The sequence below is a fragment of the Seriola lalandi genome, unplaced genomic scaffold (assembly GCF_002814215.2).
Source record: "Seriola lalandi dorsalis isolate HSWRI2012SDOR001 ecotype SW California unplaced genomic scaffold, Sedor1 jcf7180002052117, whole genome shotgun sequence".
Classification (NCBI taxonomy): Eukaryota; Metazoa; Chordata; class Actinopteri; order Carangiformes; family Carangidae; genus Seriola; species Seriola lalandi.
The window spans coordinates 147187-174190 of record NW_019522670.1 but is presented as its reverse complement, the minus strand read 5'-3'; the positions used below and the strand labels follow the sequence as shown (position 1 = coordinate 174190).

The 27004-nt window shown below is 40.3% G+C and overlaps 2 protein-coding genes across 2 annotated transcripts in view; one reads left to right on the top strand and one right to left on the bottom strand.

Annotated features, from left to right (window-relative positions):
- egfem1 (EGF-like and EMI domain containing 1) overlaps positions 1-27004 on the top strand; it is a 55181-nt gene that overhangs the window by 11209 nt on the left and 16968 nt on the right. Inside the window, exons 5-19 of the mRNA XM_023399733.2 lie at positions 6844-6966; positions 11146-11268; positions 12628-12753; positions 13146-13268; positions 14085-14207; positions 14429-14566; positions 14747-14869; positions 15366-15488; positions 15633-15875; positions 16018-16146; positions 19036-19164; positions 20545-20673; positions 24684-24818; positions 25279-25413; positions 26537-26662. Coding sequence (XP_023255501.1) covers positions 6844-6966; positions 11146-11268; positions 12628-12753; positions 13146-13268; positions 14085-14207; positions 14429-14566; positions 14747-14869; positions 15366-15488; positions 15633-15875; positions 16018-16146; positions 19036-19164; positions 20545-20673; positions 24684-24818; positions 25279-25413; positions 26537-26662 — 2028 coding nt within the window. The remainder of the gene's footprint in view (positions 1-6843; positions 6967-11145; positions 11269-12627; positions 12754-13145; positions 13269-14084; positions 14208-14428; positions 14567-14746; positions 14870-15365; positions 15489-15632; positions 15876-16017; positions 16147-19035; positions 19165-20544; positions 20674-24683; positions 24819-25278; positions 25414-26536; positions 26663-27004) is intronic.
- On the bottom strand, positions 20754-23901 carry LOC111649995 (EH domain-containing protein 2-like). Its single transcript, XM_023399734.2, has 6 exons — positions 23536-23901; positions 23228-23404; positions 22866-22963; positions 22010-22422; positions 21750-21914; positions 20754-21647 (listed from the first exon to the last, which is right to left on the bottom strand). Exons 1-6 carry the CDS (start codon positions 23754-23756, stop codon positions 21087-21089), a joined length of 1635 nt encoding a protein of 544 aa, XP_023255502.1. The 5' UTR covers positions 23757-23901; the 3' UTR covers positions 20754-21086.

Here is a 27004-nt window from a genome sequence, read left to right as displayed (position 1 = left end):
ACAGCAGTGGGAAGAAACAGAGGAATATATGTAGTTTTTCACAGTGCTTGTTCCCGCCTTGATCAGCCATATGATCACATCCAACAGACAATAAAACACTCTGAGAGCTATGTGCTTCTTCACTCTATTATCGTTTACTTGACTCATAACATAATGACAACTTGCATTCTCCCCAAATGTTGAAAGCCATGAGTGATTGTATCCCTCTCTCAAGTTAACTGTTCATTTCATTCAAAGCAACATCTTGAAAACACTTATATCTCATCTTTATTTGCTCCTGAGCTTGTTGTTGAAGATCACTTTCCTCTCGTTGACAGGGCTCTTAAGATACTCAGCTGTCCATAAACAACCTTTGACCTTTAGTCTGTTTTTCCTTACAGCACTTGATGGACCTTTCTTTCCTCTGATCAAATGCTCTTTATAGTAGGAAAAAAGTGCAACAAATGTTCTGTTATGGCAGCCAAAATATACAAATATGTGTATCTGGTGTTACTGGTTTAAATCTTAGTTTATAGGAGTTTATTAGAATAAGGTGGTTGAAGTTAACTGTACAGTCCCCTACATGAGAAGTCAGTAAACCAAAGTCAGAAGAATTTCAGTTTGGACCACAGTGGTGGGTTGACTCCCGACTGACATAGAGACAGTGCCATCCTCATACTGATCCACATTCATATTGACATGAGTGACGGCACCCTGAACTGAGAGCAGTGGTTGATAAGATAATTAGAACCAAACCAAACACACATGACATCAAACCTTGTGCATGCCACTTAGTGCGCCCCAAGTTAATAGCAAACAATAAAAACAAAACAGTAAATGCACATATCACAGAAGCAATGCAGCTGCAGCAGTGTAGTTCTATGGAGCCAATGAATAATAAATAATCCAAATAAACAATAAGATTTGTTGCCCCTCATTTCAACTCACAAATTAGAATGAATGCATCACTGGCTGATGATAAAGTAAAAAATAAAAAAAACTGTGTTGGGAGGTGGGAGGTGGGAGTGAACCAATCAAAACAGTAGGTGGAACATCTCAGCATTTAATTATAAAGAGCCCACTGCCAAACAGCAGTGATTTTACAGCTTCACTATCTGGCTCTCTTGCAATAGCCCTTGTGATGTTCAAAAGAGCAAATCAAAGAATGTTTCCTGTTATGACAGTTCCCTTTTTTCCTCCTTTGGGGAGCAGTTGCAATATCAAAGATATTTTGGTAATGTATCATTTTCAGTTGAATAAAAAGTTTGCAAAATGAGCGCTTATTGTTAGGTTTTTGTTCCAAAACACGTTTTAATAGGTTTATCAGCTTACTTCTTAAATGATCATTGCCAGACCTGCTGCAATAAAAGACACAGACAAGTTATTATTAGTGTGATAAGTTGCATTCCTTTTCTGTGTCCATTTGTTACAATAGAAATGTGGGAATAAAGATATTGAGAATGTAAGAAATACAAATCATTTCTGCCAGAGATTCAAATTCCATTTAGTGAGGAAGAAACAGTAAATCATTTCAGTTTCAGGTATCACTTACTGAGATTTAAAGCCTCCACATTCATTGAACAGGGTTGAGAGACATGCCATGCGGCTGAGTCAAGCTGATCCAGTTATTGATCTTGACTTTCTCTCTGTGTAATGTGAAAAACATTGCACAGTGAGAAAGTTGAACATTTGCTGATTTATTTAATGTTCATGTTCCTTCAAATTGCCTTCTTTTAGAAGGAGGAAGAGCATTGGTCCTTGGAGAGAGTGGAAAGGGAGGGGGGGGGTTACTGTACTGTAGAGGACAAGTAATGTCAGTAACACCTAATGAGATAAGCAGGAGCTGGGTCTCAGTGGCTGATTTTTATTTGCAGAGAGCACAAGAGCACTCAAGCAGCTGTCTGTTCTCTTCGTTGCCTGATGGGAAACAATTATCACCCCCTATTCATAAACCAACAGGAGACCAACACTTTCCATTTGACTCTGAGCTATGAATGATCTCTTTAAAGGAATGCATATGAATTAATTGGTTTAAAAGATATGACAAGTATTCCAGAGCTGGATGTAAGACATTATTTTCTTATAAGATATCGCTAATAAAGTGTGTGTCGGCAGAACACTGAGTTAAAAAGTGATGGGGAGTCATGACGTGCACAATACTTTCAGGTTAGGGTTTTCCAAAATGTATAAAATAATTACTCCATGTTGAGGTAAGCAGTATGTGTCGTCTGTCCTTTCAGTCCATCAGTGAAATAAAGACTGATGATCCAGATTTGTAGTTATGAGACTCAGAGGCCATGTGAGGGAGGCCGTGCTGGTGCACATGGTCGTGGGTGTTATCAGGGTGACAGGGGGCGTCACAGCACTTAACAACATCTTCAATGAACTACGTGTTGCTTATATACTCAAACGATAATGGGTGACAAGTTTAACTGTCAGGTTTCCATATGCTTGAATTCAAGAGTTTCCCCCCCAAAAAAACAAATAAAGGCATGTATGCTAAAGGAATAAAGCTGAGTGTAGAGGGTGTAAGACTCATGAAGAAAAAGACTTGTTTTGATGATACCATATTTTGACTTTTGAGACCTTTTATCTCGGAGGATAAAAGGTCCTCTTGTGACATCGGGCAGGTCTATGGAAACGTTTAGAAATAAATGCATGCATGCATTTGCGGTTTTTGAGGGTGGCCTGTGTAATGCAGCTGAAGTCACGACAGCTGAACCAAGGCAAGAGATCTTAATGCCAAAATGTGACATGAGTAACATTCAGATTCAAAGTCAAATAGGATGGTTTCCATGAACGAAATCCTCCACTGTGGGTCACAGTTAAATGGATTTCTTCTGGGTTCTGAGAGACAGCAAGCAGACTGTTCACGGCTACATGTGTATTAAGATATACTGAGTTAATAAAGCAATAAACTACTCAAGGTCGCAGTTCCCAGTGAGAATCTGAGAGGTGTTGTTATGCATGAAGCTTTAACACTGTGCCCCATCTGGAAGTATTTATGCTTACTTTTCTACTCTAGCAATTTAGTTTATGTTCAACAATGAAAAACACTGTTCAAAGCTAAGGACACTTCAGCTAAAAGTCCATGAATGTCCATAGACTGTAGAAAACTCACAGAGCGTCTGTGACTTCACATGCAAGTTTCTGAGTGGATGTTTTTTTATTTTGTGTTTGGGTTTATTACTTGCTACCACGTAATAAATCAGTTACTAGAGCCAAAAAACTCAAATGTTCACATCTCACAACACTGTCATATTTTTTATGTTATTGCGTTATGTTATTACCTTGTGTGGCCGTGGTCAATATGCTAACAAGACTGTGAAGCCAGAGTTTCTGCCTTTTAATTTACGGGTCTAAGTAACAATAGAAAATCCTTCTTTTTTTGCTTTGCCCCTTTTTGCCAAGTATCTTTTTTTTTTTCTAGGTATGAGAATGTCTTGAAAGTCATTGAATATCTACTCAGAAAGTGTTTAGATATCATGTGATAGCAAATCTATCTAGCAGATTTCATCCAGGAGTGTAAAACCCTGCATTTCCGCATATTTTAGTGACATTTTCATGATTTTTATTCTGCTGAAATTTCTATACACAGAGAAAAGTGATAATTGCTTTTCAATAAATCTACTTTATGCTGCTAATAAACAATATTCTCTACCTCCCTCACACTGACTGTTGTACAAACCACTTGGGTATTTTTGGCTGCATGAACAGTAGACTAATGTTATTTATATTTCATTCTATCTTCATAGAGCGACCCCTGAAGCCTCTCAAATGATGATACATTTTATAGTTAAATCTTTTCGCAAAGGTTTGGCATTGCAATAACAAGTCAGCTATTTTCGTTGTCATGTTAAAGCGCTTTTAGTTCAACACTATGTTCATTTGATGATGGTCTGGTTAGGCTAGAGACACTGAGCGTGACTGATGACTTTCAGGACAGGCCAAGCCACAAAGTGAAAGGTAGCAAAATTCATAAAACTGCATCATAAAACTGTGGATTTCTGTTTCTATTTGAGGTTTCATTTAGGTAAAAGTTTTCTTTTAGGATGGATAATAAGTTCTGGTAGTCAGAAATAATTAAGTAGGCATTGCTAATATGTCTCTCTCTGAGCAACATACCTTGTAAACATCATGTTATCCAGAACTAAATTCTCAAATGCCTTGACAGGGAGTGACTGAATGTTTCACCAAATTTGTTTTTTTCTCTCTACTTGGCATTTGCCGGTGATGGCAAATGACCCTGAACTGATATGGAGAGCTCATTAGGGCTCTCAGGGGCTGCGGGATCAAAGTGAGGATGTGTAAGGGGGCAGGGGCCTGAGGTTAAGGGCCCATGTCACCTCAAAATGAGTTAATGAAAAGTGCAGAACAGGGCTGTTTCTCTGTGTGGAACTACATGTATGTGCATGTGTGTGTGTGTGTGTGTGTGTGTGTGTGTTTTTCTTTTAGAGTCCCCCCTAGTGAAGGAGAATGTGCTGTGTAAGGAGAAGCTTGTAAAGGCCAAGGCAGGGCAGTGAGGGGTTGAAAAGCTGCAGTCAGCAGTGTCACTGCTATTTATCCTCTGCTGAGGAAAACAAAGCACATTACAAAAATTTGCAAGAATACAATCCTAACAAGCCAAATATTCCTTATTTTCCAAATGACAATTTAGGGCAGCTACACTTACATCTGTAATAATCTGCTCAGTCCATCATCTTCTATAGAGATTCCTGAAACAACCCTGCCTGCCCTTAGAAACCAAGTGTGGGTGTGGCCTGAAAAAGAAATGTGGCGACCCATCCTTAGTTTCTGAGGTCCTGCAGAATTCTACAGAGGATAGAATTTAGATTACCAACAATTGATACCAACATGACAAATTAACGTTATAATAAATCAGGGGTGGGGGTTAAAACAGTTTCTGGACAGCTTTTATTGCACTCAACATCAACCACATATGGAGACAGAGACATTATCATCAACCTTTTTGAGAGCAACAGGGGCTGTTTTTCATGCCCTGCTGTCTGTTTATAATACTGTCCAAGTTTTCTTTTGTTTCATGGGTGACAAGTACCTGAACAGATCAACAGGGGAATACTGGCAATGCTCCAAGTTCAGTTGTTTACTTTGTTAAACTCTAGAACAGATATTGTTTTCAGGCTTTTTACCAGAGGGGCCTTGGAGTGCAAATATGTTGCGTATTTCTTATTGGCAATGCATTTAACTTACGTGCTTTAGATTAACATTTGCATAAATACTTAAACATCAGGGTATTTAGGGAATCCTATGTTAAAAACCTTAATTAAAAGATTGGTAATGATCAGATGCACCTCCTTGATTATTAGAGAAGAGCCATAGTCATTTGACAAGCCAAGATTATAACGGCAGACCTTGACTTGTCATGTGTCAAAACAACAAGTTGCCAAACATCTTGTTACTGTAAAGTATGTTTCTACTTAACCCCATCTCTTTCTGTCTTCTCTCTTTCCAAATTGTTTCTCCAAGTTGTGCTTCTGAAATTTCCTGTTGTTCATAGATAAACAAACTATTGCTCAATGCCCAGCTAAGGGATTCCATTAAATCTTTTAACAGATGGGGACAAAATACTAAATATCTTTTCCTTTCCCCTCTGTTACCTTAGTCTTTCTCTGTGACAGGGGGTCCGTGCAAGTGAAATGCATTTCTCTGTCACCTTCTCCTTTTTCCAAACTGAGCATTCAACACTGTATCATCTGTGAAACGTTTGGCTGTGTTGCTGCCACGTGGACGAGAACTTGAGTGGCAGTAGTAGCAGTTCAATCAGTTTACACAAGGACAGGGATAAAGTTCATTAAATTAGTAGGGCTGTGTCATATAACGATAGAAACATGCCCATTGTTTCATATTAAGTTCTATCACTTATTTCATTGTGTCACAAATCACACTCTTTACAAGTATATTTTCTGTCTTTTGAATGTTTTTACTTTTTATTCGAATATAAATAGTGCAAATATTTAACCAGCAAGCTAAATATTAGTCAAATCTCTTTATCTAATGATCAATCTGATATATATAAAAAAAAAAATAACACTAGCACTATGCTGTTATTACTTCTCCTTGTATACTAGGAAATAATTTGTTTTTAAAAGGGATTATTTGGTGGTGATGCACAACTGATCATTATATAGCAACGGAGCAAGAAGGCTGAGGTGTTTTGCTGGAGTCCAAGGGCAGAACAAGGAACCAACCTGGAAATCATTTCACCCCCAGAGGCAGAAAAGAACATGGGAAATATGGGAGGACCATGAAAAAAGTTCTTATGCTTGACAGAGTGGGTTAACATAAGACTTATTTGAAAATAGCTGATTAGATATAAATACACACTAATTACAGTGTTTATGTCCTGGCATATGTTTTATGAAGTGACAAGGAAATCAGATGTTTTCTATTCCTGGTCTAGATATAAATAATTCTGTCTCTCAATATCATCTACATTAGCGAGCTGCAACATGTGGGTTATCATATGGCTATAACAAGTTATAGATTCTCCTGCTCTTTTTATTTGCCTCCAGGAGTGCACTGGTCCTGAAAGATTGGCAACAGACTAACTAACAACAGTTGGTTTTTAACTCTGACATCAAAGCATGAGATTACCTTGAGAGTCAGCACGGTCATGATCTACACAGTGATGATGGAAAATAAACTCGGTAAAGGGTTTGTTGCCTTCGTTTCTGCTGAAAAGGGAAAAAACTAAAGAAAACAGGAAGGAACCCTGCGAAGAGCGGGAAAGGTTAGCTGAAAGGCGAGAAGAAACCTCTCTGTCCTCACAACTGATTTAGCTGCAGCGTTTTGTGGACTGAGCATTCTGTTAGTAAAACTGGCCTTCTAATCCTTTTCTTTCAGATGTTAACGAATGTGAAGTGGATGATGGCGGCTGTGAGGGGTACTGTTGCAACACCATTGGCAGCTACTACTGCAAGTGTCCTGAAGGCAGTAGACTGGGGCCAGATGGCAAAGCATGTCACGGTAAGATGGACATCTGGATGTAGCTAGCGTGCACAAACACAGACAGACTGTAGCAGGCTCTCTGCCCAGCTGGGGCTTCCTGTACTTTTTTGTGAATGGAAGATTTTTTTTTTTTTTTTCCAATGTAGAGCATGAATGAATTTATTTGATTTTGAAGATGCCTGTTGTGTTTCCAAACCAGCACAAAATATCCAGTGTAAAGCAAACTATAACGTACCTTAAAGGTGCTCTGTGAGCTTTTTAACCTCTGCCAGCGCTACAGAGCACTTGCAAGCAGGGGATGCAATACATATTCATACCAATGGTTTCACACTATTCTACTGATACAGTACAGGTGGCGGTGATGCAGCAATGTGCCACCAAAGGCAGGGAAAACAAGACTGCAAGGTAGTTAATATCGGTGTAAGCAAAGCAGGATTACATAAAAATGGGGTTTGGAAATGTTTAATGAGAAACGAATTGCATTCATTTATTGGTTTGTTAGACCTCAGAATACACATAACAGGTTTTGAGTAACAAACAACTTTTGTTTGTTTACAAGAATAGTCCACAGGGGCCCTTTTAACGGGCTCACCATTAATATAGAGCAAGGGTGGCAAGTGTAGGACTGTTTCCACTAGAAAGGGAAGTGCAGCCCCATTTTCCAATTTCGCAATTTCAGGGGAGAATATTAGATTGACGATTCTTAATTTTTTTCAGTTAATGTATTTGAATCAATATTTTGTACCATAGTCTTTTTTCACATATATGGTTATTTCTGTCAGGTAATTGCTGCTGGTATTCTATATCCTTATTCTACCGGTGTGAAATTGAGTATTGTGAAAATACTTATTAGTCAATTTATTAACTGATTTATTATGGAATGCTTAATCCATTTTTGCAGGAATGAAATAGAAATATCCTGTTCACCTCAAACATCTCCTCCCTGCAGTGGTGGTCCACTCTTTAGTCATAGGTACACTGAATAATGAGGTAAACTGTGAAGTTAAAGTTAAGTTTTCATTATGAACAAATATGGTCTTCACTAAAATGCACTGAGCGTAGCCTTAAAGCCTTCAAACATCATGAATGCATTTTCTACCTCATAAAACCTTTGCTAAGCTTTTTTTAAGCGCACTGAAACATGCATTATTTACTTTGGTCTTCTTCTGCCTTCAGTAGAAATATGCATCACACACCCCTGTTGCTGTGTACTTGTTTAACAAATTTTACTGCAGTTTTCCCTTTGCTCTCCTGTGGCTGACAGTTGTGTTATGTGCTACTTCACCGTAGACAAGCTGGCAGTGCTACTGAAAAGAGACCTACTGACGCCTTCTGTATTTCCATCAGCCACATGACTTACAGGTCATAGAGGTTAATCGAGAGTCTCCCTTAAACAATATGGGGAACCACTCATTAAAAAAAAAAAACATTGTTTTGCCATTGTGCCACTATTGTTCAAAAACCCTACAGGGGTACCTTTAATTCATTTTTTGACACCATAAAACTGGCATGCCAAATTTACCAAAGAGTAATAACATTGGTTTGATGGTTGCCATCTATACTTCAGATACATACATATAAGTGAATGTGTGTGGATAAGACCAGCCATCTGAAGTAATTCAATGGCCCTGATGATTTTGCAGCGAGTCTAGGTCATTCAGTTTAAATTCACTGGCCTATGCTGACCTACTGAGGACCTACTTAACTGTCTAGACTTCAGGCTGTTAAGGGCTGAACCAGCCACACAGGCAAGCACAGCTTTCTAATAACCTTCTCAGACAGCATGCTTTCTCAGTTTGTCAGTCTCATCTGACAGAAATATGCTGAGTTAGTGCTGTGCACCATTTGTTCCTTAGAGCTACAGGTGTGAACACTTGCCCCTGACCTTTAACCTTTCAGGCAGGATATTGTCACTCTGTAATAATTTAAAGTCTGAGAGGTTACCAGAGGAGAAGACAAACGGAAGCATCGGAAGCTGTTCTTCTTTTACAGGATTTTCTGTGAATCGTATGTGTGGTCGTATTTATGGGAAAAGACAATGAGCGACAACGTTTGAATTTGAACTGTAGCAGAAAAAAAACAGTGGAAGAGTGGATTTTCAAATGTGTTTCTGTTGGGTAACTTTTAAAGCCAGTATTGCATTATGGAAACTGAGAACTGAGACCACACTGGTGTTCTTTTTCAACTTTAGTTTAGGGATAAATTATCAAAGAATATATACACACATTTAGATTTTTGCTGTCACAACAGGGCCTGAGATTCTCTTTTGTTTTTTAGTAAATTCAGATCCTGTTGCGCTCCTTCTGAAGACCATCTGTTCATTTCTTTCTTCCACCAAAGCCGAGCCCCCAAATGTTTCATCTGCTACTTTGTCTTATTGTAAATGCTAACTCAGCAGCTCCGCTTAGAGCCAGACGGTGTCACACGATACCATTCAGAACTCATGGCCCCGTGACCTCCGACACCACCACCACCACTCCCACACACACCACCTCACCCACCGGTGAAAAGAAGCCATTGTGTGTCTCCCATTGAAATCCTCTCACATGAGGGGAGCAATAAGTATATTAACCTTGGAAAACCTCCCCTTTGCGTCTGTTGTTTTGTATGTTAGGGATCCTCTACAATAGCTGCCAATGTGTTAAAGTACAAAAGAGCCCAGAATGACAGAACCGCTCATGAATATGTAATTCATCATTGGTGGTTGTGATTGTCTAAATAAACTGGACAAATTGATATGAATTCCTTTAACCTGATCACACTAATCTATGAGCAGGGTATGAAAAGGATTCTTTACCAGGGAAAGCCCCCCCCCCCCCGTTAATGGACACAAACTAATTAAAATAGTCCTGAGATCATTTTGAAGAGGGCTGTTCTCATGGGTCTGCCAGAGAGCTGAGAGTTCAGAGGAAGAATAGGCTGCACACATGAACACACATATGCAAGCGAACTACCTGAAAATGATTTCTAATATTTGCACTACTTGGGAAGTGCTTTGACCCCTGAGGAACCCAAATGATGGTAGTCTTGCATGCTCAAATAAACTGAACCACATGTTCAAAAAAGGAAACTGCAGCACTGCTTTGCCCTCCCCTCACACATCTACTCTGTCATCACTGGTGCGAGCTGAAAAAGCCTCTGTGAGTCAGAGATGACAACAGGGAGGAGGATGTGTGATGTGTTGTCCAGATGTGTAAAAAAAAAAAATCTGATTGTCCTTGAATGGACTGTTCAGGTACTTTGTCTTATCAACTTGCTTCTGTCTCCGTGGAGCATGTGCTTCAATCTGACACATGTGCAAACATATGGATCCTGTGCAGAGGAACTGTCTCCTGTGCAGGAAACAAATTGATTGCACACATACAACTGCACAACAGCGTGATAAGCCATTCATCATTACTCTGAAGACATTACACATGTATATTATTTCCTAGAGGAAACAGAGCACAGGGTCAGTGGTATGAAAGTATGCTTCTGAAGCAATTCTGGATTCAGTGTCAAAGGCACAAGACACATTGGCCGACATTGGAAGGAATGCATAGAAACTTTACAATACAAACTTGTTGTATTTTCCTTCATTACTAAATAATTGGGAGTGATGATAGGGAGGCTTAACCTAATAAAGGTAAAACAGGGAAGAAATTTGAGATCTGATCAAAATTATGCAATTACAACTCTCAGCCGTAATCCGTAATACTCAAAATGTGTTTTTCATTTACTTTCATTTGGCTCACAGCAGATGGAATGTTCAATTAGACCGCCACAAAGTTGGATGTGAGATTTTATAAAGGATGTAATAAATGTCTTGTTTCTGAAATGCAGCTCAATTTAAGCTTCCATTCATTTGAGTGTTATTTTCCCACAATTGACCAGAGTTTTCAATCTGTCATTCCTCAGCAAAACTGCAATTTTTAACACAAAAGATGACTCAAGGCGAGAGGCCATTTCAATGGGCTTCCAATTATGCCATGTTCATGACTGGCATGCGAGCAAGTTAAATCTTTGACATAGCCAGACTGACATTCCTAACAAGTCTGATGTTTAATGAGTCCTGATTGGTGTAGGTTATCGTGCAGTCTTGTGGTTTGTGACTATATTCTGTTCTGAGTGAGCAGTTCTTTTTTAAATGAGCATTTGTCTATGCATAGTTATGTATGTTTATATGTATCCTTTATGTACCATAATATGTATGTTCAGATGTAAATGAATGTGAGGAGCTCAATGGAGGATGCCAGCAAACGTGTGTCAACATACCGGGCTCTTATCGCTGTGAGTGTAGTGAAGGCTTCCGCATGCACACTGATGGCCGGACCTGCATTGGTAAGTAGTAAACAGAAACATTTATTATATTTGTGGTAACCAATTTCTCTGTCATCCTCCCCACATTAATCTTGTAGGATTGTTCCAAATGTTCCCTCAGTGACGTAGGGGAATGAAAGATAAAATCAGATGGAAAAATTACGCTTCTGTGGTTAGAGCTAATTGCTCCTTGCTGGTTGCCTGGCAACCTCATGGCGAATTGAAATAGCAAATTGTCTATTCTTACACTTAGTTTTTGGACTAATTAAAAAAAAAAAAAACAACAAGATGAGTGGTATCAATAGTCTCATCTAACTCTCAGCAAGACAGCAAATAGGCATACTTTTCAAAATATCAAACAAATCATTTAAACATAACTAGAAATCAAATCCAACATATAGTATGAATAAAAAATATCATATTAATGTTATTTTGTATTCTATTACGTCTCCATGGTTTTGCATAACAATGCATACAACTCAAATCTTTACGGCCCTTCCACATACAAAGATTTCAATATTAATGTACTAATACAGCTTCCAGGTTTCACAGTGAGCACTTGAGTTTTTCTCACATACTCTGATGTGTGAAAATGGTTAATGGCCTGCTCACATAGGGCGTGGACATCTGGTCCATGTTGTCTACTCATTCACACCTTGTGGTTTGTTTCCAAAGTGGCCATGTCCAGTATGAGAGAACATATGGAAGAATGTCCCCAAATCTGTATTTGGATGGATCCAATAACACTGACAAGAATAGTAGTGCTGAGCTTCATTGATTACAGTGTCTAGTGGGAAATTCTGACATGAGGTACAGGGAGCAATATAATGTGGTAAAGTACTTTTCCCCCATTTTAGCACCATAAAACCTGCAGGTAATGAGAGAAATTGTTACTTGCTTAAAATCAGTGCTCCTCTACTTCCTTTGGTCTTATCCCTCTCTCTCTCTCTCTAATACTCAGTAATTTGCCGGCTGTAGCTTTGTGGCAAAGGACAGAGATGGAGTCAGAGGGGTAGCTAATTGTGTCTGTTGAAGTCATCAATGTTAAAAGCCAGTCAGTCTCTCAGTTTTACAGCCCTTCTGTGTCATCATGTCTGTGTTTAGAGCACCCAGAAGGCACACGCCTGATATTCATATTTGGCACATCATTAAATCACAGGAGAAATGGGATGGAAAGATCATTAGAAAGTAACCAGGGGTACCCACTGGACCCAGCCTGAATGTGATTTTCCAGTTGGCAGCCTTTACCCAAGTGTTTTCCATAATTACACAGCTTCAGAGTCTGAGGTGTTAAAGCCATTTTAGGTTGCCAACAAATTCAATTATATGTCGTCCTTGGCGAGTTCAAATTTTAAATTGCGTGTCTGCTTTACCTTTAAGCTGTGACTTCTTGCTCAGTATTGAACGGTGGATGTGAGCACAAGTGTGTGGACATGGGGAACAATCACTACAAATGTGAGTGTCGAAAGAACTACCAGCTGAAGAGAGATGGAAGACACTGTGAATGTAAGTCATTTTTCCCACAGATGTTCTCATCATGCATGAATATGACCAAATCACGGCATAATTAAGAAACTTATGTGGCTGCTGCTGGTGTGCAAGGTAGGAAAATGTAAAGAGGAAAGGAATGTGAGAAGCAGCTTTGGAAACAGTCACTGAGTTGGAAATCAGATTTGTCCTCCTGGATTTTAAAATCTATTTATTAGTTTCATGAAGGATCAGATATCATAACCAGACTCACACAGAATGGGGAAACCCTGTAAGAAGTTGCAATTACGATGTTAATCTGGTATTAAAAATCAAAACTGTCCCCATGAACTAACCGGTAGGGTCAGAGAGTCGCCTGCTGGGTTGACCTGGCTTGTGTGTGTGTGTGTGTCTGTGTGTGTCTGTGTCAGTGAGGGACCCCTGTGATGAGAGGAATGGAGGCTGCGCCCAGCTGTGTCGTTGGGAAGATGGCCGGGTTCAGTGCAGCTGCCGACCTGGTTTTACACTGGCTGGAGATGCCAAGAACTGTGAAGGTGAGGAATCAAACACACACACTGTATATATACAGTGAAAAAAATAGAGAGCGGATATATCAAACAGACCGAAAAATGCCTTTCCTGGAGTGTGCTACAGTCTAAAAAAATTACATTTATGATTTTTCCATAAGTTACAACAGACCTGTGCAGATTTGAGAGGCTAATGTTGGACATTACTCACATAAACATTTCTTCTGCTCCACCTATGGAGGAGAGGTGAAACCAGCGTAATGTGAACCCTGACAAAGCCTTCCTGCCTGAGGAAGTATTTGCTACACATCCAGATTTTTTTATGACCATATGGAAGCAACATTGTGTGACAGTATGTGTTTGGTTCATTTACCTCTAGTGTCAGAAACCCAGCTCCAACCAAAGGCATTGTTAATTACAAGTTTCTCTTTATCTCGGCCCCTTTGAGCCCCTGCTACCAAACCCCCGAGAAACCCTTAACAATTGTAACTCTGTGTGTTTGTGTGGGAGTGTGTGTGTGTGTCCTTCTAGTCCTAAGAGTAAATTGTGACTTGGCTTTAAGGGTCAGGTTACTTACTTCTAGTCAAAGATTGTAGGACAAGAACACATACATCAGTATCATGACCTCTGAAAAGCTCTGAACTTTGGATATGGCTCAATATGACCTGTTGTTCTTGTGTTTTGCAACTTTGTAAACAGATAAATCTTTCATATAAATTCTTTGCTATGACTTATAATGCTCATGTGAATGTTCTCTTATCTATCTATCTATCTATCTATCTATCTATCTGTACTGGTGTGTAAACATGCATGTCTGTGTCTTCTATTACCTATCACCTATAGATATTGACGAGTGCAGTTCAGGCCATGCCAAGTGTTCCCATGGATGCGTCAACATGCTGGGCTCCTTCAGCTGTGTGTGTCATCCAGGCTTTGAACTTGGTGCAGATGGCAAACAGTGTTACCGTAAGTAAAGACAAATTTCTCAAAAAACTGAACCTTTCTATTTCCATGGCAATGTGCATTATATCTGTGCTGAATAATTTTTATTTTTTCCTCTTAGAATTTGTAGCTAGTAATTACCAGATTGGAACAAACCAAAACAGTCCTCATTAGCCAGAAATGCCCCACAACATTGTCCTTATATTTCAGCACTGTAGTTGTAGTTTTGGTCCTCTCTCCTCCAGGCATTGAGATGGAGATCGTCAACAGCTGTGAGAAGAACAACGGCGGTTGCTCCCATCATTGTGAGCACACCACAAACGGCCCTCTCTGCTCCTGCAACCACGGCTACCAGCTGGACCGAGACAGGAAGACCTGTGTAGGTAAGAATTTCTGTCTGAGTCGTCTTCTTCATCTGAGTCTAGTTCTCCATCTTTTTTTTTTTTTTTTTTAATTCCTTCTCTTTCACTCTTCTTTTATTTTCCTTCACTTTCCAACTTTCAGCTTCTTTCTTTCTGCCCTTGTGTTGAAACCAACCCTGTACCGCTGTGTGCTTTACTCAGATAGTGATGAATGTGTCAGCGGGGATTCCTGCTGTAGTCACTTCTGCAGAAACTACCCAGGCGGCTACGAGTGCAGCTGCAGAGCTGGCCACAGACTAAACCCAGACGGCTGTGGCTGTGATGGTAAGAGTTTTGGATTGTTAGCAGATTACCTAGTCTGGTACTTTTTACTGTAAGTGTTTTCTATGTTTTGGCAAAGCTGTGCAGGACACAAAATCCCAAAGCACATTACCTAACTGATTGCTCAGAAAAAAAGTGTTTTCAAGCAATTTCAGAGCAGAAAGCTAGAAACAGAACATTTTCCTCACTGAGGAGCAAACTTATTACAAGAGAAACTGCCAGGTGGGTATCACATCTGCATTAGAGAGCAATCAAATGAGTTCTCTCTAGTGAAACAACAGTCACATCTTCCTCTGGCTAGAGACAAACTACAAGGCCGACCTGAGCTTGACCTTCACAACCTGTCTTCCATTAAACATATGCATCACCAGTAAAAAAAAAAAAAACTATTGTACTATTGTATGCAACCTGCATCCAGAGACAACGCTTACACTTGAGTTGTGCTATTATTACCCTGTCGCTCTCGTAACTGTGTGATGTTTGTGAATTCTTCTGTTAGACATTGACGAGTGCCTAGCAGAGACCTCAGGCTGCGAACACTACTGTGTTAACACCCTGGGAACATATGAGTGTTTTTGTCGACTGGGCTTCCGCTTGGATCAGGACCAGCACTCCTGCATCTGTGAGTAACATTTGTGTTTTAGTTATTCCTGGGTAGCACAGCTATATCTTTATTTAATGTCACTGCATACAGACATGAGGTAAATTGCAGTTTCAAAAGAATTCAATTTTATCACAACCCTAAACTTGTACTGGGTGCATTTAGCTCTGTATGGCAGAGAACTGGAAGAAGAAGAGGAGGACGAGGAAGAAGAGGAGGAGCAGCTGGAAGTCCACAGATTACCAGACCTGTTATTCCGTCGGGCTCCTCAGCTGCTGCAGTACACGGCAGCCTTGCACGCCCGTTATGACGGTGACGATGATGATGGTAGTGATGGTGGTGACAATGAAAAAGAATTTGAGATCCAGAGAGACCGCAGGGGAGAACTTATGCTGGACAGCCACATAGGTACAGTAAAAAGTGCAAGTGATGAGACTAAGATGCATGCATGTTGAGAAAGCCAATGGATATCATTTTGTTGTTTTTCTGTTAAATCTTCAGACCAGGAAGTTCTGAAAGGAAAATAAACTTATTTTCTGTTCTTTTTCAGTGTGTCTGGATGGCTCATTTGGGGATGACTGCAGTGTGAGCTGTGAAGACTGTGTGAACGGAGTGTGTAGTGAAAACAGAGACCGATGTCACTGTTCACCTGGATGGACTGGTATCATCTGCAACAAGAGTAAGTGTAGTTTATTGGACATTCTGTGCAACGTGTGTTACATCTTTTCATTGCAACACAAATTCTTGACAAGAGCTACAGCGGGCTCAACCCAACATGACCGCACCTTCACCACTCTCCTCAAAATGCTTGAATGTTTTTCTTGTATAGTGAAAAACTGTAAAAGTATACTGATATTACTTCCTTATAGATATATTTTCCCCAAGGATGTCCTGCGACTATGTAAGAGAATCAACATGTCCTCCAGCCTAAATGGCCACATGTTGTTTTTCCACCTCTAATATGAGGAAGTGTGGCGGCAGGAGATATGCCACAGATAAACCTCTAAAAATCACGATTAAAAAATAAATAACTAACCCTTTTATCTTGTGATAATGCTACGATTAAGGTGGGCTAGGTTTAGGCACAAGAATAACTTGTTTAGCTTTAGAGAAGGCGGTTTGGGTTAAAATAAGTACATGTAAGTAATAATCATGGTTAAAAGATGAAACGGGGAATGAACAGCAGCCTCCTGTGTTTAACTCCGTCCATCCACCCTGACCTCCTCTGTACATGCACTTCATTGCTGTATAACAGCGTCACAGTTCCTATGGTCACTAAAAGAAAGAAAGGTGTTTGTTGAAAAGATGCAACCACTAGATGTTTTTTAACGGTAAAACATAACTATGGGTTACAATAAGCTGCTTGCACCAACGACCTATGGGTTTGTTTTTTATTTGAGGACGGTCTCAAAGCAAGTTTGACCTTTTGGGGAAATACACTTATTCACTGTTTTGCCAAGGATAAGATGTGATGATTGATACCACTCTCATATCCTGCCTGTTAAATATTAAGGTACAGCCCACAGCTAGTTAGCTTAGCTTAGCATAAAGTCTGGAAACAGAGGGAAACAACCAGCCTGGCTCTGTCCAAAGGTAAGAAAATTGTAGAACCTCTAAATCTGACTATTTGACATGCTGCAGTGGTACATGCAACTTTTAGTAACAAAGTAAATAATAAATAAATAATTGTTTCCAAAACTATTTTCCAAACAATTTTTTTAAAAGTTCACAGACCTGAAGATTTAAATTTGTAGAGCGTAAAAAATAATTGACTCTCTGGCTAAGATATGTGCATGGATGGGAGATCAAAAGAAATCCCCAGATCATATATATATATATATATAACACACACACATGATAAGTAGATAATGTTAACAGTACAGTACACACACATACTTTTTCCCAAAGGACGCATCCTCTTCTAGGTCTACTTGAGCTACTCATAGTAATGGGGTCTAGTTATAGAGAGAGATGAGATAGCTCCCAGTGCACATGGATCCAGGGCCATGTATCAAAACCTGTCGGCTCCTCTGCGTGGGAGGCTGGGTTGTTTATGGGCTCCTGAACACAAGAGCACCGGGGGAATCAATCTGTCTGTTACTGGAGTGAGGCCAGGGCCCCACAGCAAGAGCACCGCCTGAGGCCAAGGATGTCCACTACTTGGTTAGAAAGCAGGGCTCCATTGTTACCATCCAGCTCCATGATTAATGGCTGTCTTCGGTCTGAACCCGAGTCAGGCTGGTAATCATAAGAAAAGAGCCACGTGGGATACTGTAAGTCCCTTAGAAGCAATCTGTCACTTTTAGAAACACGAACCTTAGGTGGCTGTATTCAGATGCACTCCCTGAAGGTGATGGGTCTGGACATGGGTAGCATTTTCAGGTGGGGTAGATGTCATAAGTTATAGCCTGAAGCAAAGATATGGGAATTGTTACAGTAGGTAATAACATAGCGGTCTATAAAGAACAAAGGCTGGTCAAAAGATGGTGATGATTTTGAATCTCCTTTGGTCTTTAAACATAAAATAAATACAATTTTTTCAACACTTTGTCAGATATGACTGAATCGATGTCACTTCCTTATCTTATTCCATGAAGTTATAGCTGTAAGAAATATAATGAATTAATTTACACTAAAGGATCATGTACTGAATGAGCAGAATATTGTATCATACTAGAATCACAGAATGTTGTGCTTCTTTTGTACAGTCCACATCTCAGTTAGAAAATAAAAAATCTCTTTAAAAAGATTTCTCTAACATGGCAACATACTTTTTGAGTTGTGAGTAGTAAGTACAAAGTGAGTACATTTACAGACCGTCATCTGGTTTAAAATTTTACCATTCGATTGGTAAAATTCAGAGGTTCTCTCATCACATTTAAACAGCTGTGTGTTTTGCATGTTGCCCAATCATGCCTCAACATGCTTTAACAAACACGTCAGTATCAATTCCATTATCATGAAGCAGAATCAATGCAGAATCATAACTCCACTGTAATGAGCTGTTCTTTTACTTTGGTTGCATTTCAACATGTACACATCACATCTGGCACGAATGATAGCACCACTTAATCATATGTATGAAAAAAGTTTGTGTTGAGAAAACACTGATCACTTATACTTGTTTGACTAAACCTTTTCTGCTCTTTCATTCCTTTCATAATCATCTTAATGTATTCTCAGTGTTTTTTTGATATTATTATAATGCTGTTACCTCCATATATTATTTTAAAGTAGTTTATCTTCCCATGGAGAGACATAAAACTGCTGGGAAGAAAGTGTGACGTGGAATTTAAGCAGACATTCACTTGATGGATTGTAACACTCTAGCACATCTTAAACAGCCAGATGGTTCATGTTGTAATTGCTAACAAGGCCAGAGAGATTAAGCGTGTCAGGAGGGCACACACCATGGGGAAAGACAGGATGGAAGGTGGAAGTGTTGACTGACTTCTTACCACCAGTGCATAGACCTTGAATTTCCCACAATTTGATCCAATTAGTAATACTGATATTAAGGTGTCAGCGCTCTTTTCCCATGCACCCTGCCTCCTCTCCCTCTCTCCAGCTTGTCCACAGGGGACCTATGGGCAGGCCTGTAACAGTCTGTGCCGTTGTCAGAATGGAGGCTCGTGTGACCCTGTGACTGGGAAGTGTTTGTGCCCCCCAGGGGTAGAGGGCCTGCTCTGTGAGAATGGTTGGTTTGTATACACTCTTTCCTCTACACCTCTACAGACACCGACTTTAAGCAAACATTCACACACACGGGTGTAAATAGAACAACCAGGCCTTAGGTCTGTGGTTCCAAACTGTTTTTGCTTATGACCCGTTGAAAAGACTCAAAATCTACTTGTGATCCAAGCATGGGCTGTGCATCAGTAATTTCTGCAGTGTAATTCCCATCTGATATTGTTTCATTTGAATGATTTTAAAGGCCTGATAGGATTTAACTAAATTATTTCACAGCTGTTTACTACACATCAAAAATATGTACCAGACTAAAACTTACCTTTTCATGTCACCAGTAGCAGCAAATCTCTCTTAAATGCAGGGCCATTCCTGTGTCAAGATTTGTGCCAGCTGTCTTCCTTGTTCTGAAACGCTCTCTGCATCTTGCTGCACTCTGCCTGGAAATCTTCACCTTTCTCCTTCCTGGCTGAAACAAATATTAAGATATTTTTTTACTGAACTGACATTAAACCGATCAAATGTACAGTATGGAGCAAAATGATCACTTCTATGGTACAATGACACACTCCAGTGACATTGCAGAATCCTGCATTTACCTGCTTCAGTGTTGTCAACCTTTCTTCATAGTCCGGACTGTAGTTGGGAAGCACTGGGGAGACCCGGAAACTTGGGTCTCGAGGAGTTGTAGCATTTATTTACTGAAAAACAGCCTACAGTGCACATACATACATACATCGCACTGTACGTTCACAGCTGTACTGCTAACTGCTATCTAACTAGCTAACTCTGAACTGTGAAAGGAGCTGCGCTACCTGTGTAATGATATTCCGTCTCAAACTTCTCAAACTTGCAGCGGGTCTTTCACAGAGATGATGAATCAGCGCAATTTGTTTGTTTACTTGTTACAGCTGCCTCTTCATGCTTAACGCGCAAATTTAGTTTCCACACACGCAGGCGTATAATGCTGCACTGATCATATCTGATCTCAGACCAGTAGCATAACCGCGGATTTTCCGCAGGTGGCTACCTGTGGAAAATCCCAGGATTATCCTGAATACGCATGCGCAAACCTCCAAGAAGCGCTCTTTTTTTGGATGCAGAGATACTTTATTTGCAAATAATAAAAAATATGATTGCTTTTTTTTTGCTTTTATTTCCATGAAAGGCTCCTGTCCTCTCCGCTCATAGACTGTATGTAATGTCTATATGTATGTGTATGTAATTTATCCTTAAATCCTTTAAAGATGTTGTCCTACAAATTGTCCAATTTTTTAATTGAACTTAGCTTCGTTAATTGTTGGCCCGTGCTCAAATTACAGTGGAGCTCATTTTACAGAAGCAGGTATGTTGCCCAAAGGTGTAACTTTTCTGGCGTTTGTGCTCACAGGTTGTCCAAGAGGTTATTTCGGAAGGCACTGTAGAAGGAAGTGTAACTGCCCCAACAATGGACACTGCAATCGTCTATATGGAGCCTGCCTGTGCTCCCCAGGATTATATGGTCGTTACTGCCACCTGCGTGAGTACCAACCTGACCTTATACACCCGGCATCAAGGTGATGATGATGCTATCACAAACAATGAAATAATACTGGTTAGTCATCTTCACAGGTTTAATGTCATTAATAACAAATACATTATTATTATATGAGAGTAAAAACAAATATATAACCTAAAGGAGAATTCCGCCCCAATGACGATTAACATTACTGAAGAATACAGAAGTGAAATGTGAGGTGAAAATGTAATATGAAATCTTTGCAATTGCAGTGATCAAAACCATCAATCATAGTGTTTTGGTGTCATGATGATTAACATTGCATTGTCCACTTCTTTTTAAATATCAACCCGCTTTCAACAGATTTGATTATATATAGAAATTTATGCACAAATTTTACATGTAATTATGACATATCCTCAGTCATGTCATGTTTACTCATCATCACTGGCTGTACTTAACCGTTTTGACGGTGGCACCAGGTGAGAGGGCAGCTCTCGGGGCAGCCAGTGGCCCTCCAGTTTTCCCTCAATAAGGTGCACTGCTAAAGCAAACTCCTCATTGTCCAACATACCATCTCCATCTACATCAGACAGCCTCCAGATATGAGCAAGCACAGAGTTAGGCAGAAGCGTAGTCGTCATCCACTCTTTGACTTTGGTGCCGCTGAGTTTGCCTTCATTTGGACTGAGGTTGTAGAAAATCTCATCGTATTTCGGCTTGTATTTCTCCACGACCCAGTCGTCAAAATCTGCCTCACTGCTCTCGTCGTCTCTGGGGAGTTCCTTGAAAGGATCTCTCCTGTAATGCTCGGGCCTAAATGTTCCCAAAAAATCCCCGTCCAACACACCAGGGAGGGACTTCTTCCTTGCTTCCTGTTGTTGAAGTAAAGGCACCAGGTTTGCTATGTCGGTGGTCAGGAGTTTATCCAAGGAAGCCATTAGACTTGGTTTCAGTGTCTTGAACTTTGAGAAATCTTGACCCAGAAGTTTCTCCTGGAAATGTATACAATTACATGTTAGACTCACAAGATACATTTATGTAAATAAATTCTAAAAATATGGTATTTATATAACAATTAGAAAGTAGTGTTTGACCTGCATCTTGGTGCAGTCTGGGAAATCACCAGCTGGGACTCGATGCTGTTGCTGGATCTTAGTGAAAATCACAGGCAGCTGGTAAATCAGATTGTGCTTTTTGCTCTCTTTGCAAAAAATGGTTGGCATCTCCTGCTTAAGATAGCTGATAATGTGTGCATGAGCCTAGGAATGGAACAAAGCTCAAATGAGACACAAGATCACCATAACTGCAGCTGGGGTTGTAGATATTTTAGCATGGGTTACATAGGATTTCTTACCCTTACTAAGCGTGCCCTCTTCACCAGGTCATTCAGCTTGCGCACTGCAGCATTGCGCGGCAGGTTCCGTATGTCGGCTAAAAGATCCTCCTCCTCCAGCTCTATCAGTTGGTAGTGGTCACAGACCTGCCTCGGCTCCGACCAGAAAGATCCGATGTAAACCCGCAGGATCTCGGGGGTTCGAAACACTTTCCCCAGTGACCACATGAGGGCGCCGTACACTCTCATGAGCTGCTGTGAGTCCACCCTGTCAGCCTTGTTGAGAACCACACGCAACTTGTCCTCATAGCCACTCAGGGCCCCAAACGCCCGTGTGAGCTCATCAGAGAACTCCAGTTTATGTGCATCAAACAGCAGGATGATTCGATCCACACGCTCTGCGAACCACCGCAGCACTGCTGGGAAGTCATAGCCTGGGGATAAGCAACAAAAACACAGGGTTTTCATTAACACTGTCTGTAATGGGGCAAGCCTCAGTGCCTCGAGATGTAGGGAAACGTAACATATCCCAGTGGCCCTTACTGGTTTCAAGCCATTTCAGTTACACCCATAGATTAATGCGTCCATAAAACAAAGCGAAGACTGCTCAGTTCCTCACTGTTCGTCTCCTCCCAACTTTACTGTCAAATTACTTTCATGTGCTGTGCTTCTGACTTCAAGTGTTTGAATTATGTTGGGCAGAAATGTTCTTATTTTATTACATCTACTATGACTCTATACTCTCCCAAGAATTTAAATCCTCCTGACAGCAACAATGCTGTTCAACTTTAGCTGTTTAAAACTGAATATATGGATGTAAAGACCCATTTATTCCTTCTGACAATGAAAAAGAAATCAGAGAGGTATTCTTTCTCACCTCGACTCAGTTTTCTTTTAGCAGCGGTTAAGATGCCCGGTGTGTCGATAATGCTGATGCTTTCAAGGACCTGATTTGGCATCTGAGCACACTGAAACCTGCATTGAAAAAAACAATCCATTCAACATAGTACACTATTCTTTCCATGAATGAATATTGGCAAAGCATCACTAAGTTTGTATCAGTAGCTATTTCTATGATTATGAAAGATGAACATGGGTGGGAACTTTCAGAAAAGAGAGAAAAAAAGAATCAAATAATAACTTCTCAAAGATACTATTTAAATTTTAAAATCCACTATTTCTCTGTCTCTCTTTCCCATCACCTCTCTAAGCCCGTCTCCTTTTTTTCTGTTGTGTTACCTGTTCAGAAAAGAATTTCCAAAAGGGTCGAGGTTGCGAAAGGGCTTTTTTGGATCCACTGTGAGGGCATTCCCAGGGATGATTCCCTCTGTCTCTCCATACATGAGGGCACTGAAGCAGTCAGTGGTTGGCTCTGGCCCAACTCTGCTACCAGGAAAATCCTGTTCTATGAGATACCTGAAGACAACCAATACGCAAACCACCACTCTCATCATTCTTTCCTCCAACACATTTTTTAGTACATACACACACAAGACGCCCACAGTTTTTTTCTTAAATGCATGAACTGTGGAAGACCAGAATCTTACCTGATAAAAGTGGTCTTTCCTGTTGAGTACTGACCCATCACCAGCACCATTGGCTTGTTGTCAAAATCTGCGTCCTCATAGCTCGGAGAGTGAAAGTGATGGAAAGAGTAGTATTTCTCTATCGGCAGCAGCCTCTTGTAATAAAGATTCTTCAGCTCCTCTGTCACCATATTGACATCCCCCAGTATTTTAGGGTTGTTCCTGAGCCTCCGGATGGACATGGCGATGAATTTCTTGCTCTGGATGTCTCAATGTAGAAGCTGCTTACCCTTCGAAGGCCTAACTGAAGGATGGAAGAATGTGCACGAGGAATATTATCAGATTCTCACAGCTGTCTGCTCCATCCTGCAGCGGGACATTGAGAGGGTGGAGAGGGTGTAACCAGAGCCTGCAGCTGCACCTAACATAAAGCCAATATCGAGAGGGACAGGGTGGAGTGAGTTCAGTTTTTGTTGCTGAACAGGGACAGTCTTGGCAAAATTCATGCAGATTGATTGTTCTAAACACAGAGTGGGGATGTGGCAGTGTTTAAGTTTTAAAGGTCTTACATAACCCTCTAGATCTATTACATCTATTTTTTCAGTGCTGCTGTTTATGTGATAGATTTTGCAACAACAGTGGCCACAAACTCACCACCATCATTACTTTTAGATCTCAAACTTTTGCAAGAAAGCACTTGCAGCAGTAGTCAGTCTGGTCTCAAGTCAGATTCTTAATTATACTTCAGTAAGGACAAATGATGCATCATAATTGTGCATGAAGATCTATGAATTGAGTAAGGCTGTGGTCACATGACTTAAACTAGCAGAAGTCTGACGTTGTGATAACATGGTGGTCGGGTTTGTGTGTTTACCAAAATGTAATCTGATAGTAGAGAAGGTTTCATTTCAACATTTTTTTCTCAGTGAACCATGCCCACCTTCACTTTAACAAGCAAAACTGCGTTATCTTTGCTTAGCTTTAAAAACTTTTATTAATTTGTTTTAGTAGATCCTAGCTATATGCCTCAAGTCTAAATCATATGTGTATGTTGTCTTGGACAATATCATTCAAACATGAGAACATTTTGAAACCATTCGTTGTTGTACCTCAAACCTTACTCATGCTTTTTGTCTGTTTTTTCGACTGATCCCTGGTCTGCTCCTCAGCTTGTCCCAGGTGGACGCACGGTGCAGGCTGTTCCAAGGAATGCGACTGTGTTCAAGAACATTCCTCTGGCTGTGACCCCAAAACAGGGAGCTGTTTCTGTAAAGCTGCATACCATGGCCCGCAGTGTGAAAAAGGTATAAGCACACCAACTCATTTATTCAACGAAAGCTTCATCTATGATCCATTCCTCATCATCAAGATTTGTGTTTTGTTACTTTTTGCCCACACAGTAAACATTTTCAGGTCAACTGCCTCACTTAGGCTTCTCAACCAGAAATTGATTTAGTGGACATATTACGGTACTGACCATTTCACAGCTTCAAGCATTTTAAATCTTCAAGTTACAGTAATTTTCTTGCAGATAAACTTGGAGGCATGCTGTTTCCTGTAATTTTCTATAAGAGAAAAGAAGCCTAAGAAGTTGCCGTGCTCGCTCTCAGGAAACAACCTCCAGTGATCACAGCATCAAGTTGATCACTGGCTAAGATTGGAATAACCCAAGTGACTGTCTGACCTGCATAATTTTACAAAATGTTGGCTCATCCATCATGTTCATCTTCCCTTGTTCTGTGTATGTGTCTATTCCCCACGTAGAATGTGATCCTGGCTTCTTCGGTGCAGGCTGTGAGCAGCCATGTGACTGTCCAGGTGGAGGGTCATGTGACCCAAGGACTGGAGAGTGCCACCAGCGGTGTCCTGCAGGACTTCATGGTGATAGATGTCAGCTCGGTGAGACAAAAAGCTGCATCAGTGGAATTTAATTAACATTGTTAATCAACATCAAATTGTGAAAATGCTGAGGTAGAACAATGTAAGTAAAGCACACAGTAAAGTTATTTTAGGTCTAATTTGTTTTTTAGACTTTCTTTTTGCCTTTGTTGCGTTTAAAATGTTTCAGCCACACTGTTGATGTACAGTGTGAGGTCCTCCACAAAGCTCCACTCCACAGCGCTCTCTTGTGGTTACACAGTAGAGGATCATTATGAATACACTTCATATGAGCGTGTGTGCAGATTATGTGAAATGCGTGGGCCTGCATACTGACACATGTGTCTACTTGTGTGGTTATTGTTTGCCTACTTCATGCTTGTGCAAATGTGTACCCTCTCTGATAAACTATGACAACACAAATTGTTATAAATGAGTGAATTTCTCCACCTGTGTCGCAATCGTTTTCAATTCCCATAACACCTATAAATCCTCCTTCATTCTGTTTTCTTCCATTCACTCTCTGATTCCTTTGATGGATTAAGTGGATTGAGTGGGTGAAAATAAATGAGGCTTTCTCTTGAATTCACCTGGTCAATGCAGGTGTTCCTGTTATTACAAACTGTACAACCCGAAAATATGAGCGTCCCTCCACAGCAGGGTGTCTGTTTACTGTGCTGGTTGATGGAAAGTTCACATCTTTTGGTTGTGATCTAAAGTGATACAGAATATTGTTCAGGAGCGTCTGGTAAAAACATGACTTTGTGTCTCTGTGGAGTGGACTAAGACAACAGAGCAGAGTTACAGTCCAGGCCTGGGCTTGCTGGGTTTGTCAACGCCAAATATAAAAATAAAAATCCATCCACATTTTCTGGATTCTATTTATCTTAAGTTGCAGGCCAGGTCATGACAGGGGCAATTTACTTCAGTTACTACTGCAGAGGCTACTGGCAGGGACTGAATAAATAAACAGAAAATAATTAGAGTATTTCTAAAATTCCACACACGCAGTTTTCTCCCTTAAACCATTTGCCCAGTGTTGTGTAATCCTGTCTCGTGTTTTTGTCTTGTGCTACACTGTGACTGTTTTGTTTTCTACCTCTGATTTTAATTTTCAATTTTTTTTTTTATTATGTTTTGCTAGCCTGCAAATCTGGGAGCTATGGAGTAAACTGTCACCTGACCTGTGACTGTGAAGGAGCTCCTTGTGATCCCATAACCGGACAGTGCATCTGTCCTCGAGGGAAGATAGGACACTCCTGTCAGGAAGGTATATTTATTTTGTTATACTGTCCTTTAATATTAGTTTTGGGACAGTTTGGCCTGATCATGTTGCAGGTTTAGGGGGAAGAAAGTGTGATGAGGGACAGTTTGAACTCACTGACATTACAAACTTGCAGAATTATCTTTAGCCTACTGAACGACCATGGTGTTTATGTTCTTTGTCCTTTGCTTTGAAGCTTCCTTGCCTAGTGGCATATTTAACCTCTTTCAGACACCTATTTAATACATTTCTCTCCCAAATTATTTAAGCATAAGTGGCTTTAGGGCTTTACAGAGAAATAACTAACGTAAGTGGCTTACTGCTCAGTTAATCTGAATGACACTTGAT